This window comes from Lepisosteus oculatus, chromosome 22, assembly GCF_040954835.1.
Source record: "Lepisosteus oculatus isolate fLepOcu1 chromosome 22, fLepOcu1.hap2, whole genome shotgun sequence".
NCBI classification, from domain to species: Eukaryota; Metazoa; Chordata; class Actinopteri; order Semionotiformes; family Lepisosteidae; genus Lepisosteus; species Lepisosteus oculatus.
In genome coordinates, this window is record NC_090717.1 from 3,821,390 (window position 1) to 3,841,169 (window position 19,780).

At 36.0% G+C, this 19,780-nt stretch overlaps 1 protein-coding gene across 2 annotated transcripts in view; it reads right to left on the reverse strand.

Annotated features, from left to right (window-relative positions):
• Window positions 1-19,780, reverse strand: part of galnt9 (polypeptide N-acetylgalactosaminyltransferase 9) — a 183,571-nt gene that overhangs the window by 125,066 nt on the left and 38,725 nt on the right. For both annotated transcript variants that reach the window (XM_006640301.3, XM_069182222.1), the window contains 2 exons: window positions 16,937-17,134; window positions 13,830-13,947 (listed from right to left, as the gene is read on the reverse strand). In XM_006640301.3, coding sequence (XP_006640364.3) covers window positions 13,830-13,947; window positions 16,937-17,134 — 316 coding nt within the window. The remainder of the gene's footprint in view (window positions 1-13,829; window positions 13,948-16,936; window positions 17,135-19,780) is intronic.

The window sequence follows — 19,780 nt, forward strand, 5'->3', positions numbered from 1 at the left end:
TTTCTTGCATATATGGCTCTATAGACTGCATGGCCCTACATGGGACTGTTGTCTAAATTGACCGCAAAGCAAAAATGTGAAAGAATGTGGTTAAGCTTTGCAAACCATTGCATTGGGCATTGAATGCACTGCCAATTTAACAGATACAGCTCAGGTTTATTGGGTATTCCTGACTTTTAACCTACTTAACCCTGAAACCATGCTCATTGAGAGCACCATTCAGCAGGAAATTTCCAATAACAATATACTTGTCAAAAAATAAAATTGCACCACAGTTGATACAGTTTGTGTGGTTTGGCAAGGTTGCTAACTCTTTTCAAACTAATATTTTGATGCCCTGAGCTATATTTTCTGCTTAAATGAGTAAATGGTTGCATTATGTTTCTTTGAAGAAAATCTGAACCCTAACCCTAACCGGCCCAAACCCATAGCTAGGGTTAGGGTTGGAATTATTAGAAAACATAGAGGATGTTTGATGGCATGGCTGTGTTTTAGGACAGAAGTAATGTTTAGGAAAAGCGATAGTTCAAGGTTATCTTCACTTTTTTTTTCTTGCATATATGGCTCTATAGACTGCATGGCCCTACATGGGACTGCTGTCTAAATTGACCGCAAAGCAAAAATGTGAAAGAATGTGGTTAAGGTTTGCAAACCATTGCATTGGGCATTGAATGCACTGCCTATTTAACAGATACAGCTAAGGTTTATTGGGTATTCCTGACTTTTAACCTACTTAACCCTGAAACCATGATCATTGAGAGCACCATTCAGCAGGAAATTTCCAATAACAATATACTTGTCAAAAAATAAAATTGCACCACAGTTGATACAGTTTGTGTGGTTTGGAAAGGTTGCTAACTCTTTTCAAACTAATATTTTGATGCCCTGAGCTATATTTTCTGCTTAAATGAGTAAATGGTTGCATTATGTTTCTTTGAAGAAAATCTGAACCCTAACCCTAACCGGCCCAAACCCATAGCTAGGGTTAGGGTTGGAATTATTAGAAAACATAGAGGATGTTTGATGGCATGGCTGTGTTTTAGGACAGAAGTAATGTTTAGGAAAACCGATAGTTTTAGTTTATCTTCACTTTTTTTTTCTTGCATATATGGCTCTATAGACTGCATGGCCCTACATGGGACTGTTGTCTAAATTGACCGCAAAGCAAAAATGTGAAAGAATGTGGTTAAGCTTTGCAAACCATTGCATTAGGCATTGAATGCACTGCCAGTTTAACAGATACAGCTAATGTTTATTGGGTATTCCTGACTTTTAACCTACTTAACCCTGAAACCATGCTCATTGAGAGGAAGATTCAGCAGGAAATTTCCAATAACAATATACTTGTCAAAAAATAAAATTGCACCACAGTTGATACAGTTTGGGTGGTTTGGCAAGGTTGCTAACTCTTTTCAAATTGATATTCTTATGCCCTGAGCTATATTTTCTGCTTAAATGAGTAAATGGTTGCATTATGTTTCTTTGAAGAAAATCTGAACCCTAACCCTAACCGGCCCAAACCCATAGCTAGGGTTAGGGTTGGAATTATTAGAAAACATAGAGGATGTTTGATGGCATGGTTGTGTTTAGGACAGAAGTAATGTTTAGGAAAAGTGATAGTTGAAGGTTATCTTCACTTTTTTTTTCTTGCATATATGGCTCTATAGACTGCATGGCCCTACATGGGACTGTTGTCTAAATTGACCGCAAAGCAAAAATGTGAAAGAATGTGTTTAAGCTTTGCAAACCATTGCATTGGGCATTGAATGCACTGCCAGTTTAACAGATACAGCTAAGGTTTATTGGGTATTCCTGACTTTTAACCTACTTAACCCTGAAACCATACTCATTGAGAGCACCATTCAGCAGGAAATTTCCAATAACAATATACTTGTCAAAAAATAAAATTGCACCACAGTTGATACAGTTTGTGTGGTTTGGCAAGGTTGCTAACTCTTTTCAAACTAATATTTTGATGCCCTGAGCTATATTTTCTGCTTAAATGAGTAAATGGTTGCATTATGTTTCTTTGAAGAAAATCTGAACCCTAACCCTAACTGGCCCAAACCCATAGCTAGGGTTAGGGTTGGAATTATTAGAAAACATAGAGGATGTTTGATGGCATGGCTGTGTTTTAGGACAGAAGTAATGTTTAGGAAAAGCGATAGTTCAAGGTTATCTTCACTTTTTTTTTCTTGCATATATGGCTCTATAGACTGCATGGCCCTACATGGGACTGTTGTCTAAATTGACCGCAAAGCAAAAATGTGAAAGAATGTGGTTAAGCTTTGCAAACCATTGCATTGGGCATTGAATGCACTGCCAATTTAACAGATACAGCTCAGGTTTATTGGGTATTCCTGACTTTTAACCTACTTAACCCTGAAACCATGCTCATTGAGAGCACCATTCAGCAGGAAATTTCCAATAACAATATACTTGTCAAAAAATAAAATTGCACCACAGTTGATACAGTTTGTGTGGTTTGGCAAGGTTGCTAACTCTTTTCAAACTAATATTTTGATGCCCTGAGCTATATTTTCTGCTTAAATGAGTAAATGGTTGCATTATGTTTCTTTGAAGAAAATCTGAACCCTAACCCTAACTGGCCCAAACCCATAGCTAGGGTTAGGGTTGGAATTATTAGAAAACATAGAGGATGTTTGATGGCATGGCTGTGTTTTAGGACAGAAGTAATGTTTAGGAAAACCGATAGTTTTAGTTTATCTTCACTTTTTTTTTCTTGCATATATGGCTCTATAGACTGCATGGCCCTACATGGGACTGTTGTCTAAATTGACCGCAAAGCAAAAATGTGAAAGAATGTGGTTAAGCTTTGCAAACCATTGCATTAGGCATTGAATGCACTGCCAATTTAACAGATACAGCTAAGATTTATTGGGTATTCCTGACTTTTAACCTACTTAACCCTGAAACCATGCTCATTGAGAACAAGATTCAGCAGGAAATTTCCAATAACAATATACTTGTCAAGAAATAAAATTGCACCACAGTTGATACAGTTTGTGTGGTTTGGCAAGGTTGCTAACTCTTTTCAAACTAATATTTTGATGCACTGAGCTATATTTTCTGCTTAAATGAGTAAATGGTTGCATTATGTTTCTTTGAAGAAAATCTGAACCCTAACCCTAACCGGCCCAAACCCATAGCTAGGGTTAGGGTTGGAATTATTAGAAAACATAGAGGATGTTTGATGGCATGGCTGTGTTTTAAGACAGAAGTAATGTTTAGGAAAACCGATAGTTCAAGGTTATCTTCACTTTTTTTTTCTTGCATATATGGCTCTATAGACTGCATGGCCCTACATGGGACTGTTGTGTAAATTGACCGCAAAGCAAAAATGTGAAAGAATGTGGTCAAGCTTTGCAAACCATTGCATTGGGCATTGAATGCACTGCCAATTTAACAGATACAGCTAAGGTTTATAGGGTATTCCTGACTTTTAACCTACTTAACCCTGAAACCATGCTCACTGAGAGCACCATTCAGCAGGAAATTTCCAATAACAATATACTTGTCAAAAAATAAAATTGCACCACAGTTAATACAGTTTGTGTGGTTTGGAAAGGTTGCTAACTCTTTTCAAACTAATATTTTGATGCCCTGAGCTATATTTTCTGCTTAAACGAGTAAATGGTTGCATTATCTTTCTTTGAAGAAAATCTGAACCCTAACCCTAACCGGCCCAAACCCATAGCTAGGGTTAGGGTTGGAATTATTAGAAAACATAGAGGATGTTTGATGGCATGGCTGTGTTTTAGGACAGAAGTAATGTTTAGGAAAAGTGATAGTTCAAGGTTATCTTCACTTTTTTTTTCTTGCATATATGGCTCTATAGACTGCATGGCCCTACATGGGACTGTTGTGTAAATTGACCGCAAAGCAAAAATGTGAAAGAATGTGGTCAAGCTTTGCAAACCATTGCATTGGGCATTGAATGCACTGCCAATTTAACAGATACAGCTAAGGTTTATAGGGTATTCCTGACTTTTAACCTACTTAACCCTGAAACCATGCTCACTGAGAGCACCATTCAGCAGGAAATTTCCAATAACAATATACTTGTCAAAAAATAAAATTGCACCACAGTTAATACAGTTTGTGTGGTTTGGAAAGGTTGCTAACTCTTTTCAAACTAATATTTTGATGCCCTGAGCTATATTTTCTGCTTAAATGAGTAAATGGTTGCATTATCTTTCTTTGAAGAAAATCTGAACCCTAACCCTAACCGGCCCAAACCCATAGCTATGGTTAGGGTTGGAATTATTAGAAAACATAGAGGATGTTTGATGGCATGGCTGTGTTTTAGGACAGAAGTAATGTTTAGGAAAAGTGATAGTTCAAGGTTATCTTCACTTTTTTTTTCTTGCATATATGGCTCTATAGACTGCATGGCCCTACATGGGACTGTTGTCTAAATTGACCACAAAGCAAAAATGTGAAAGAATGTGGTTAAGCTTTGCAAACCATTGCATTGGGCATTGAATGCACTGCCAATTTAACAGATACAGCTAATGTTTATTGGGTATTGCTGACTTTTAACCTACTTAACCCTGAAACCATGCTCATTGAGAGGAAGATTCAGCAGGAAATTTCCAATAACAATATACTTGTCAAAAAATAAAATTGCACCACAGTTGATACAGTTTGTGTGGTTTGGCAAGGTTGCTAACTCTTTTCAAACTAATATTTTGATGCCCTGAGCTATATTTTCTGCTTAAATGAGTAAATGGTTGCATTATATTTCTTTGAAGAAAATCTGAACCCTAACCCTAACCGGCCCAAACCCATAGCTAGGGTTAGGGTTGGAATTATTAGAAAACATAGAGGATGTTTGATGGCATGGCTGTGTTTTAGGACAGAAGTAATGTTTAGGAAAAGCGATAGTTCAAGGTTATCTTCACTTTTTTTTTCTTGCATATGTGGCTCTATAGACTGCATGGCCCTACATGGGACTGTTGTGTAAATTGACCGCAAAGCAAAAATGTGAAAGAATGTGGTTAAGCTTTGCAAACCATTGCATTGGGCATTGAATGCACTGCCAATTTAACAGATACAGCTCAGGTTTATTGGGTATTCCTGACTTTTAACCTACTTAACCCTGAAACCATGCTCATTGAGAGCACCATTCAGCAGGAAATTTCCAATAACAATATACTTGTCAAAAAATAAAATTGCACCACAGTTGATACAGTTTGTGTGGTTTGGCAAGGTTGCTAACTCTTTTCAAACTAATATTTTGATGCCCTGAGCTATATTTTCTGCTTAAATGAGTAAATGGTTGCATTATGTTTCTTTGAAGAAAATCTGAACCCTAACCCTAACTGGCCCAAACCCATAGCTAGGGTTAGGGTTGGAATTATTAGAAAACATAGAGGATGTTTGATGGCATGGCTGTGTTTTAGGACAGAAGTAATGTTTAGGAAAACCGATAGTTTTAGTTTATCTTCACTTTTTTTTTCTTGCATATATGGCTCTATAGACTGCATGGCCCTACATGGGACTGTTGTCTAAATTGACCGCAAAGCAAAAATGTGAAAGAATGTGGTTAAGCTTTGCAAACCATTGCATTAGGCATTGAATGCACTGCCAATTTAACAGATACAGCTAAGATTTATTGGGTATTCCTGACTTTTAACCTACTTAACCCTGAAACCATGCTCATTGAGAACAAGATTCAGCAGGAAATTTCCAATAACAATATACTTGTCAAGAAATAAAATTGCACCACAGTTGATACAGTTTGTGTGGTTTGGCAAGGTTGCTAACTCTTTTCAAACTAATATTTTGATGCACTGAGCTATATTTTCTGCTTAAATGAGTAAATGGTTGCATTATGTTTCTTTGAAGAAAATCTGAACCCTAACCCTAACCGGCCCAAACCCATAGCTAGGGTTAGGGTTGGAATTATTAGAAAACATAGAGGATGTTTGATGGCATGGCTGTGTTTTAAGACAGAAGTAATGTTTAGGAAAACCGATAGTTCAAGGTTATCTTCACTTTTTTTTTCTTGCACATATGGCTCTATAGACTGCATGGCCCTACATGGGACTGTTGTGTAAATTGACCGCAAAGCAAAAATGTGAAAGAATGTGGTCAAGCTTTGCAAACCATTGCATTGGGCATTGAATGCACTGCCAATTTAACAGATACAGCTAAGGTTTATAGGGTATTCCTGACTTTTAACCTACTTAACCCTGAAACCATGCTCACTGAGAGCACCATTCAGCAGGAAATTTCCAATAACAATATACTTGTCAAAAAATAAAATTGCACCACAGTTAATACAGTTTGTGTGGTTTGGAAAGGTTGCTAACTCTTTTCAAACTAATATTTTGATGCCCTGAGCTATATTTTCTGCTTAAACGAGTAAATGGTTGCATTATCTTTCTTTGAAGAAAATCTGAACCCTAACCCTAACCGGCCCAAACCCATAGCTAGGGTTAGGGTTGGAATTATTAGAAAACATAGAGGATGTTTGATGGCATGTCTGTGTTTTAGGACAGAAGTAATGTTTAGGAAAAGCGATAGTTCAAGGTTATCTTCACTTTTTTTTTCTTGCACATATGGCTCTATAGACTGCATGGCCCTACATGGGACTGTTGTCTAAATTGACCGCAAAGCAAAAATGTGAAAGAATGTGGTTAAGCTTTGCAAACCATTGCATTGGGCATTGAATGCACTGCCAGTTTAACAGATACAGCTAAGGTTTATTGGGTATTCCTGACTTTTAACCTACTTAACCCTGAAACCATGCTCATTGAGAGGAAGATTCAGCAGGAAATTTCCAATAACAATATACTTGTCAAAAAATAAAATTGCACCACAGTTGATACAGTTTGTGTGGTTTGGCAAGGTTGCTAACTCTTTTCAAAATAATATTTTGATGCCCTGAGGTATATTTTCTGCTTAAATGAGTAAATGGTTGCATTATGTTTCTTTGAAGAAAATCTGAACCCTAACCCTAACCGGCCCAAACCCATAGCTAGGGTTAGGGTTGGAATTATTAGAAAACATAGAGGATGTTTGATGGCATGGCTGTGTTTTAGGACAGAAGTAATGTTTAGGAAAAGCGATAGTTCAAGGTTATCTTCACTTTTTTTTTCTTGCATATGTGGCTCTATAGACTGCATGGCCCTACATGGGACTGTTGTCTATATTGACCGGAAAGCAAAAATGTGAAAGAATGTGGTTAAGCTTTGCAAACCATTGCATTGGGCATTGAATGCACTGCCAATTTAACAGATACAGCTAAGGTTTATTGGGTATTCCTGACTTTTAACCTACTTAACCCTGAAACCATGCACATTGAGAGCACCATTCAGCAGGAAATTTCCAATAACAATATACTTGTCAAAAAATAAAATTGCACCACAGGTGATACAGTTTGTGTGGTTTGGCAAGGTTGCTAACTCTTTTCATACTAATATTTTGATGCCCTGAGCCATATTTTCTGCTTAAATGAGTAAATGGTTGCATTATGTTTCTTTGAAGAAAATCTGAACCCTAACCCTAAAAGGCCCAAACCCATAGCTAGGGTTAGGGTTGGAATTATTAGAAAACATAGAGGATGTTTGATGGCATGGTTGTGTTTTAGGAGAGAAGTAATGTTTAGGAAAAGTGATAGTTCAAGTTTATCTTCACTTTTTTTTTCTTGCATATATGGCTCTATAGACTGCATGGCCCTACATGGGACTGTTGTCTAAATTGACCGCAAAGCAAAAATGTGAAAGAATGTGGTTAAGCTTTGCAAGCCTTTGCAGTTTGCTTTGAATGTACTGGCATTTTAACAGATACAGCTAAAATGTTGTTAGGTATTCCTGATTTTTAACCTATTTAAAAAACATTTAACATAGAGTTTTTCTCATCTAAACAAATAATAAAATTAGCATTCATATAGTTTTAGAAGTGTTGTACTTTTATTGAGCATTCAAAATTGATTCCTTTGTATTCCCTAAAGCAACAATTATCAAACCAGATTTAATAAAGTGTGAAGCACAGTGCATTCAGTGGGGACCCAAAGGTGTCTGATTAAAATAACTGCAAATTAAACTTTAACTATAAAACAGATCAGTTGGCAGAGCTCTTGCATCTCTGCTCTGGAATTCATACCATAGACTGGTGGAGAAATAGGTTGTATTCTGGAACACAAGGCAAATTGCTGAGGGCCAGGTTTACTGATTCCCGAGCTCACTCTGTCACACATTTCTATGGGTTTAATAGCTATCTCCAAGCAGCATGCATTGAACCATTTCGCCACACTGGATAATCACAAGAATGCTCCTTATATAACATAATCTTAAGTTTTTACGGAATACTGTGCTCACACCTCCCACCCACAGAACAAAAAAACAAGGCTTTTTATTTAAAAAGGGGCAGCTTAATGGATTCTCTTACTGGATCACAGAGAAGTTGGGTTCTATTTAAAAAAGCTTTTCTTTTTCTGTCTGCATGTCCTTTATCCACTGCCTGTGCTACATACAGCTTTTTAATCAGATTACCTTTCAAATCTATCTGAACCTGTGAACAGATATCAACAGTTAATGCTGAACTCACAAATGAAATCCCTGACATTTAAATGACTAAATGACATTTGCTTATATGTGTTCAATTCCAAACCCATTTTTCGTAAATGAATGTGCCGCCCTTGAGCATACTTATTGAAACCAAGACTATGAGCTCCACATTTTTTTTAAAATAAAACAAAGCGTAATAATAATAATAATAATAATAATAATAATAATAATAATAATAATAATAATAATAATAATAATAAATGTTGACACCACCAAATGAATTGAACCTGATTTGTAGATGCTGCATATGCACAAAACCACATTACGATATATCGCAATTGAATCTGAGCCACTCGAGTGAGCAATTTAATTTGCTGAAGTCTTCAAAATTATGGTTCACTTGAAAAAGCACAAGTAGAGAAAAAAAGATACATAGGCCTGAAGTGGATGAGTTAATTGCAAGCTAATCCTGCTTAGATGTAGTGCAGGTACAAAAGAACCTGCTGGAATAAAGGCCAAGACCTGGTCATATCAATAGCAGGTGCACTGACACACTTCAATTCTCTTTTTAATTTTTTTCTGGACCAGTTCTTCTGGGATATAAATATGTAAAAGTGTTTCTGTTCAGTGGTTTTCAAAAAGCCGTTACGACGTGAGAGAGGAAGGGCAAGTATTTTACAGACAGGGTGAAAAAAGCAATGTATGGCATTTACATTCTTTATAGGAAGAAATATTTATTTTGTACTGTATAGAACACTGCTCTTAATAGCAGAAACGTTCATATATTTTAGATATATGCAAAAATGTGTTCTTGTCGTGAAAGGAAATTAAGAGATAAATGATTATACTATATTTGTCCTATTATCTTTTAATTATTTTTAAAGGAAGTGTGCAATTACTGTACCTGTCAAGTCACCATTAACTAAAGGCAAAATAATCTTTGAAATGCAAATGAACTGTTCACTACATCAGTTTAGTAACAATATCCTTAATTGCATTTCATCATTTTCTTCTTGAAGTCTTTATAACTGTATTTTTGAAAATGATGCAATTAACTAAGTCGTGTTTTTCTAATGCTAATTTCTGTTAAATACTTTTTTAAGGATTCAAAACAGTTTAGCAGAGAACAATCGTGCTTATACAGTACTGACACCATTTGTTTGATTGCCTCATATTAAATAAGAAGGTTGTGATCTTTCTATCCATCCATTTTCAATCAGTGCTCAGTCCAAGACAGGGCTGGGTTGTGGTGGCCAGTGCCTAACCAAGCAGACAATGAGCCCAAGGCAAGACACATTCAGGATGCAATTTAGACACATCAAATAATTCCAGCTGTAAAATAACAGTACATCACAAATTCATATCCTAGTACAAGACTCAAAAGACACGTTAAGGAAGTAAAAACTCACATTAAGTTATGATGGAAACTGGAAGAATATGGAACAGAAGACATTTGATTTCTCTCACAAGTTCAGCTAGATGCAGTATTTTTTCATTTTTTTTTTACAAAAACCAACATTCAATCCTTTTTCACATAGAAACATTAACAAATATAAGCATCTAAAAAAAAAAAGTAGTCACACTATATCCCCCCAAAAAACTGGGTGGAATCTGTTTCTGACCGACATACCAGGTTCCATACAATAGCCCTTGGCCAGACACCGGGCAGGAGAGAGGTTCCCTGGACCACAGGGCACCTGCCTGCTTTTAGAATACTGCAAATCTCTTTTGGATTAAGATTGGCTTCTCGCATGGGGTGTCTCAGTCATGCACAGATCACTGCAGGAGATGGTCAGTATTACAGCCACTGGTTTTTAGCAGATGTTGCAGCTCCAGTTGGAAGCCACCAGGATCAGACAGTTATTATGCCCACAACTCTTCAGGAGGTTAGTAACAAGGAGAGGCCTCATTGTCCCTCTCAGCAGATAGATGGCGTCCTCATGTGGAATGAAGCGATAGTAGAGCTCTGCTTCTGCTACTGTGGTTTTCGTTCATGCCTACTGTTTCCCAAGAAATCCACTTGGGACTATACTGCACACAGTACTTAAAGACACCATCATTGTCATGGATTTCTTAGTTAAGCAATCAGAACAAGATAGGAATCCCAACCCACAGGATTGGGGAACAACCTCAGACCCTAATATCAATGGCACTATGGTCAAACCAACACAGCTACCCACACCCATGTACAGTAGAGACATCAGACTTTACTTCCCAGCAGACCTCCACCATGCCCCTCTACACTGCTTGCTTTTGCACTAGCCCCATTTATACTGTATGTATACAAGCTGTCTTCACTATAACCAAGCAGTTTAAAGCCAACAGGAAACTATGAGCATCATCAGTCTTGTCAACAGTATATAACCTACCCCCTAAAGTGACCCAACAGCACTATTAGAAGTGGTAATTACTGAAATAACTTAATGAACCATGTGGTAAATAACTCTTAGTCCATTAAGTAAAGAAATTGATTACTGCTTTCTAAATAATTCATGTATTTAGAAAGACAGATGCTTGATCAATATCAGAACATTTTTTCCATGGCTCCCTCCCATTCCAAATGCAGATATTTTTCTTCTTTTTCTTCAAGTGCTTTGAGAAGCCACCTTTAAAGGAGCTATATAAAAAAAGTGTATTATTATATTATTATTCTTTTAACTAACTGTTGCAGTTTTACTATGAATTGGGTAATTTGCACTGCAAATTTCTCTTCATAATAAACATGACACATTTCTCTTGGTAATAATTTGACCACATTTTTTACTTCCAGATTTATGCTTATAAACCTGAATATAAATCTTTGGTGTCAGAATGAGCCCTCTGCTTGGCTATGAATTTCAGAAGGCCTTTGAAGGCCAGAATATTGGTGACAAGGTTCTCTGAAGAGTGTAGGTCACCAGGACTTAATGACAGAAACTGACACATTGTATGACATTATCACATGATTACATTTTAAATTGTTAAACACCATTCAAGGTAATATTTGAGGAATTGAAGGGTGTTTGTAACACTGCATGCTGAGGTCAGTGTTCTAATGAATTAATGTATTTAATGTGCTATGACATCATTAGAAGGTGATTGTCTCTGGTGAAGAATGATTCATTTCCTCCTGAAAAGCAATGCCTTGAATCAAAAACAGCTCATTAGGTGTATCCTTGTGCCAGCCTTTGCAAACACATTTCATCACAGACATGATATATTGCAGCCATTTACCAAGCGCCACTTCCACAAAGAAAATAGTCCAAGATGAAAGCTCTCTTTCACTCCAATATGCACTTTCCATTAGCAGGAAATATAAGTAAAAATAATCCTAACAGGTTGTTTTTAAATTTCGTTAGTCATGACCTTCTACTTCAATGGGATTTGAAGTAAAACTAAAAATATCTACTGTAGGTGTCATTGAAAGGTACTGTATGTGTCCTGAACCCAACCTCTCAGCAGTGCACAAATGAGGTTAATGATTTCACATCTTTTATCCATGCCTGACATTGAAGTCTTTGAGATTTTAATTAGACTAATGTTTCCAACAGAGCAAAGCTTTTGAAACATCTGTTTGAAAAAAAAAACACCTGTGAAAATCACACCATAAGTAAGACATCGGTTGCTTTTGTTTGTTTATTCTATGGTAATATAAGCTTTTTGAAATCCTCAACAATCCTCAACAAGAATAGCACTTTTCAGTGAACTACCAAATGCTCGCTATTTGAATGTTATGATAACCAGGCTGCTACAGACAGCCTTCAAAGATCACAGCTATTTATCTCTTCTTTGTAAATGCAAAGAAAATGCAGGTTCAAAGTTAAAAGGATGAAGTGAAACAAATTCTCAGTTATGGGCAGAAGTATGCAGATAATTGCAGTTAATCGTTATTTGTCTTCTTTTTTCAGAGCAGTAGCCTGACATGAAGACAAAAGATAGAACCTTATTGGGTTACTGGCAGTGGATGCGGTGGTTTGCATGGGAATTGTGATTCACTGCACAATTTGGTGTTAACATCAACAAGATTATTTTTGGAGTGTATCCCCCCTGTAAAAATGTTACCGTATTTATTTCAATTCAATGTGTGAACAACAGCACAATTACTGTTAGGATAAAGTGGGTGTATGCACTCTGAAGCAGTCACAGAGGCATGGACAGTAAGGATTCTGAAGACCAATAATCACAGTAAGATTTCATTGGGGTTATCAGTATCAGCATGCTGATTTTACATCTGAGTGTAAAAAAATTACCACGATGCATTACCTTGAGGGAGCAGATTTCATTTTTTGCATCCCTGACCTTTTCACCCCTGTAAAGGTTTTCAATATGGTATGTATGTGGGAAACTCGGAAATTGATGATAACTCGAGAAGAAGCAGGTATCTTTCTCTCTAAATATTTATGCAAACCACTTGCACACTGCTACAGACACTTCATGAGCTGCAGTTTGTTAAGATGCTTGCAGATGCAAAGATAAGTGGCCTTAATGCTATTTAGCTCTTTCACACTAGAAAGATATGCCAGAGAATGCTAATGTAATTATTGTGATGCTTATGCCGAGGCAGCTCATTTGTGAAACCTTTCCACTAAAGGCCAGCTTTTGGAAGAAAAAGAAATCCTTCACATTAAACACGTCTCCTTTTTTCATTCAAACCTCATTTTACATGAAGCATTAAATCTACTCATCCACCATATGCGTGCAGATGTACGTTTTTTTTAACTGTATTGCAGACTCCAAAGCTTTTGAGTCAAGTGAACATTGTAATTTGGCACTAAGAATTGATTTTTTTTTCCTCTCTAAGCAACACAATTCTGACTTGGCAGAGTATGACATCAGGTTTACTACTTAGTCTCCATAAACTCTTAAGGTTATTACTTTGGTTGTTTAAATGCTTAATTATTTAATGTTAAAAAGACTCCATACTATTTAGTTCTATTTAATTTCACTTGGGTGTTTTGTAATGTGTACTTTTTTTCCCTGCCATGAGATTTCATTTTTCTAGGGTAGAAATTCTTTAGATATTTAAGCCAAATGATTTATTCCAATTGATTACATACACCCTTTTCCATGTAAATTTAATTGCTAGATCAAAAATCACATTTAGCTGTTTCTATCTTCAAAAAACAAAGACATATATTTTCAGCTGTTATTAGGTGTAAAATACTGTCTGCCTCCAGTTCCTAAAACCTAAAGACCCCAGCTATCAAATAAGATTAACACTTCTGCTGCTACTGTACTGTATGTTATTTGTAGTGCTTAGTAGTATCACAACAAATGTATGCATGGGTAAACAAAAAATGTCTCTCCACTTACCCTCATGCCCAGTTCAATATTTTCACCTCCATAAACTTCCATTCCTGGATCCAGAAGTCCAATTTCTCCAAAATATTCTCTGTTGACCACAAATGAGCAGCCAATCATCGCTGGAGTCCTAGGCACAGGTAAAGGACAGAGTCTTGAGCAATTTTAGAATACTCTTGCATCAACAAAAACATATATATCTCACTTAATTTAAGTGATAGGCAGCTCCAGGCCGTGACCTTACCTTAATTACTGTACTTAATGGAACTCATCGCTTTTTTGTGAACTAATTTGTATTCTTTAGGTCCTAATCAATTGCTAATTGGCAATTTCTGAGATACAGCGAATAAATATACTGTGTATATAAAATATGGAGTCTCAGTCTTATAAACAAACTTAAATATAAGGAAAACATTTGCTTTTCCAGGCCTCTATTTGCATTACTGTATACAGTAGAGTGTACTATTTATTTCAAGTTTATTGATGAGGCCCCAGTGGCAGCCTGAGCTCTGGAGAGCTTTCTCGGGAGAGAAATGTTGATATTTTCATATTTCTGATATTTTCAGGTGGAGCAATTGCTGCATCATACTTCAGAGCTTAATTCTAGGGCTCACCTGGGAGTCGGGAGGATTTTTCAGAGTAGGGCTACAACTGGAAGCGAACAGCTGGGTTTGCTGTTGCAATCCAATGTGTGGATGAGAAATTCTTTCAGGCATTGGCATGCTCAGCAAACCTTCACTTGTAGTGTTCATTAAACTCAATTTGAATGAAACTGAGCAAGTGTGGGAGACCCTATAAGTAGGCCTGGAAAACCTTTGCTGAGCTCCAGGAGCTATCTGGTTACAACTGCTGCATGTCCTTCTCTAATTTGCTTACAGTATTTCACTTTGGATTTCATATTTCTCTGCATGCTTTTGACTACTGTTTAGCACGCATTCTACAATTCTTGTCTGAAGCTGCGTTATGGATTTTTTCTACTGCACATTGGAAATCTAATTTCCCATACTCCAAGACTGGCAAATGATTTACTGCACGGCACGGGAACAACTGGTGTCCCCTTCAAAAAGTAGTTCTTTTAACATATTCAGTTAGGATTAGGATTGGTTCATAACCTCAATCACAGAATTGCATGATGTTACAGTCATAAATAGTACAAAACAGTTAATGTTCAAATTCCAATTTGTGATGAGATCAAAATATGTTTACATCACTCAAATGCTTTCATCTGGTGCTCAAAATGAGGGAATGGGGATTCATTCATGCTGTCTTAAGGAATATTAAGATTTCTCATTTAGCAATACTGCTTGCTTTTGAAAGTGCAGAAAACAGGGAATTATTTTCGCAGTTTATTGTCTGGAAGCACTTGCAATTATAACTTTATAACAATTATAACAAAACAAAAAAAAGAATCTCAGTTACTGAGCTTATAAAATAATTTCCTTTTGCAGATCAAATAAGCCAGCACACCACATTTCCTCCCCAAATCAGAAACCTAAGGTTGAATTTGAAAATCGTCCTTCAGTACTACACTGATAATAGTTAAAATAAATGTAACTTTTCTGACAAAAGGACTGAAGAATTAAACAACATATTTATAAATTCTGAGGTTTTTACTTTTTGTTTTTTGTATCAAAAACAAAGTTATGTCCTTGGTATTGTGTAAAAAAGACTGAAATTAATGGAAAATTGAAAAGATGATAAAACTGGCATATAAGAATACTGACATCAGCTTTCAGCTTTCAAAGCACAGTCTCTCACACACATTCTATCACACTCTCAATATTTTAAAACAAAGGTAAAACCAGAAGTACTGCAATAATAAAAAAGTTAGGCTAATATAAAATACTTGCAATACTATTAATTGGGAGTTTCAAATTCCATTGGAATACCATTTATATATTATATAGCCTGTAGTATGCTGTGGTTGGATTACTGGAGTATTTACAACATGTTAGGACAAATCCTTATTAATTAGTAATCTCATGTATTAAAAAAGTTTTGTTCTTAGATATACAGTAAATGCTTTATTAACAGAGCTATATTTTAAAGCCTGTGAATTATTCTAGTGTCATTGGTGTCATTCAAGTGTCCGTAAAGCAAAGAATCAGTCTCAAATTCAATTCCTACAGAAAAAGGCAGTTTTATTATATAATCACACAAGTGTAGGTACACTTTAACCATCAAAATTAATATGATCACTCTGCAGTATTCAGGTAGTTTATAGGTATTATTAGTATTAAGAAGGAAAAGATTGTAATAAAGCAATTATTGTAGTAATCTTTATATACTAAAATTACTTTTTTAGACCAATCAAATTTATAAATTGATTTGGTGGTGCCTGTTGAACCCAATATTAGAGAAGAAAATACATCAAGCTGGAACAAACCTGTTCTTTTGACTGTATGCTAATTGTTAAGATCATTTTTTGCACTGACACTGTGTGCCACTGTGTTCAAAAGTGTTTTTAGCTATCATAGAGACGTACTGTATGCAGTGTTGATTAAGCATTATATGTACTGGTTCACCTAGTAAATAAATCCAAATTGCAGATAAAACCGAGGAAAACTGTATCATAGGATGATGAATGGAAAAAGAAACATCAATAGGAAGCACATTTCTGAGATCAAGTAAGTAAAATGGTGAGAAAGTAAATGGTGGAACTGTCTCCTTAAGTTGGTATAATCCTACACATTCTAATATAGGAATGCATTTAATTGTTTTTGTGATACACTACATAGAATTTGTTTAAACTAATTGTTAAAGAACTGAATTACTGCACATTTGTTTATGAGTACTTTCAAATTAAATACATTTCTCCAGTCACTTCTTAGAAAAAGGGCCTTAAAATATCACAGCATCATTAATATGCACAAATATATACATATAAATAAATATATGCATTTACAGTACACCGCTTAAATGTCATTGCAACACATCATAGAGAGATCTAACAGACCAAAGCATACCAACGATTTTAACAAAGCATGAACAGTTTCTCTTGAAGACCAGTTTGTTTTAAAACAGAATCATTAATTAATATTGTAGTCATTATTCAGTGTATCAATTTTTTAACAGCCAGAGCTTTATAAATAATAGAGAGCAGCTTTAGCCCTGCATACCGGATAGGAGCTGTCTCATCGCCTTTGTCCAGCCAGTCCTGAGGTGGGATTATGTACATACACCACAGCCCCCAGTTATAGCCATGTGCAGCATTGGCATATTGCTGCACCTCAAATGTGTTGTACTTGATGTTGTCAATAGCTGGCAGAATAATGCGGGTGTGATCTTCCTTCACTCTGGTCAGAATTGGCTCAGCCCTGTAAAAAACAGCAACAGAAAGATGCACTGAGAATTAAGGCCACAGCAAAAAAAAGGTGGATAGTATCTCCTCTTTAGAGATGCAATCCAGTGGTGTCTTTGAAATCCATCATATTGTGCTTCAGTTCTTGCCTGGGTGGAAAAGTGGGATTTTATTCCATTTCTTGGAGCTATGAAATAAGGTGTAGGAAAGCAAACAATGGAACAGCTTCTGCTCTCCTCTACACTTTTCCCCTCTGGATATTTTCTATGTCATCTTTCTGATGCATTACGTGGGATGTGTGAGATTAAGTATTTTAATTTCATTTCTAAAATAGTAAAGTAAAAATAACACTGTGAACCACAATCTCAAGGTAACACCAACAGAAAAAACAATCTGAAATCTTTAATTGTGTTGAACTTCATCAAACAACACAGCATTTGCTCTGCAATCATTAAAATCTACTATTAGATTAATAGACTTGAATGATTTCAGAACACATCCTGTTATCCACTATTGCAGTCTTAATGCAGTGTGTTGCTGAACATTTAAAATTTCTATTAGCTTTCCCACACTTCCCGAGTTACAGCTGCAAAAAAGAATATATTCACATTCAATCCTGTTTCCAAAAATAAATAGGAGCAATGGATTCTACAATCTGATGTATTGCAATCTGTGGTATGCCACAATGTTAAAATGTTAAAAATGCATTTGTTAACATGCACAATGTTAAAAATGCATTTGTTAACATGCACAATGTTAAAAATGCATTTAGTTCACTGATTCCAGGATTCATAACCTGGTAGAAACCTAACTGTCAGAACTATGTATTCATTCAGAAAAAAAATGCTACTTTTGTTACAGTATTTGTACTTCCAGATGTGAAAATACTGAAAATTATTAAGTTATTAGGTACAGTGTTATAGTCCATTAAAATCCCAGATATCTTTATCTTTGACATGGCTTAGTGTGTATTTTGTATCTGAAACTGTACACATGAAACAAAGACAGCAACTGTGGAGCAGTTGAATAGTGACACCATGAATGTGCTTGTGAAATCACAGCTGGAGAGAATTTGATGCACATTCTACACATACAGTATCATAGTGTCAGTGCTAATACCTTTAACAGTGTTTTTCTCCAGTGTACAGTACTTGGAACACAATGCTTTCTTTCTTGTTAATCTGTTGGAGAAGTTTCCCCCCCACATCCCCTTAAAAGTCAGTCAGGAGTCTGTCTCATAAATGAAGAGAAGTTTTTATTTCATGTGCATGGGAGCGAAACACATAGAGATGCTGGGTGTATTTTTGTCAAACTACTAAACTAGAACAGTCCTTAAATATTTTTTCTGTTAACTATCACACTTCCTTGTGCTTACAAGATTCACAGTGTTCCAAAATCACGCACATCTTCCAACTTCCCTATTTGCTAAAGATAATTTATTTAAATACTGTACAATTGGTTACTTCGGTTCATAGCTCACAGTCCTATATATAACACTTATAACACTATAGAATTACATAGCAGACCTTTTTCCAATCCAGTTCAAACCAGGTCTGAATCTCCACCTTATAAAATATTGCATCTTCTGCAGGAAAATTGTGTACAAAGTTCACAGATACCCTCTCAACACCTCACTGTTAATTGTGTTTATTATTATTAAATTGCTTACCCTATTTAGGTTGACTGGCTTACAATATAATGTTTCAAGTATCAGGCTGTCTGCACACAAACAAACTAGAAACCTTCTGTAAGGTTTAGCAGTATGCAAAACAGGCAGTTCTACTTTGAAATTGAAATTAATGTGATGGAATAGAATTCTTTCTTTAAACTGAAGCTTAATGTTATTATTTATGTAAAAAAATACTTAGAACACCAGTAATTAAGGAATTGTTGTACCAAAACCAGGCTTTGTTTGTTTCTGGATTTTTCCAGACAAACAGGTGGAATCAACATTTATCTATTTATCTAAAAACACAGAAATAAGAAATAATGACATTAAATGATGTTCTTTCCAAAACAGATACTGTACAAACATTCTATTGTCTTTTTCCCACAATTGTCTGCTTAAATGTCGAGTTACTATTGCATTTAGCGTTTAAAGCACGTGTCATTGTTAACCAGTCTACACTGTAATATTTCTACAAGGAATACAACCTTCGATTAAAACGCACATGGTCATATTTTTTTGTTTCCATGTGAAGATATTGTTTTTGCCAGTGCATGACAACATTTTGGCACACACCATAGAATTGCAGAACTCTTGGTAGTCTGTAACAAGTGGGTTGGATTATCACTAATGTGCTTGGCTGCTACAAATACGACCCAAGAGGCCTTTGGCAGACCAAAACTTCTCTGTATACAGTACCTTCAACCATGCCAGATCTCCTGACATGAAGTTGCAAGCATGAAAAATGGCTGCCTCAGCACACCATCTAACATTTCACTGCTGTTGCTTTTGAGACCCTAGGTTTCCCTTCCTATCAACCAATGTACTTGAACATTCCTTTATAGATCTGAGCAGGGCAGGGGGAAGGGAAAGGAACTGCTGAGTGAAGTGTCTCGAAGGAGTTTTAAAGGAAATACCACACTGTGCTGTTAATAGCATCTGATATAATAGCATCTCTGGAAAAACCAGCTGAGAATGTTACAGCTGCTGTTTGTG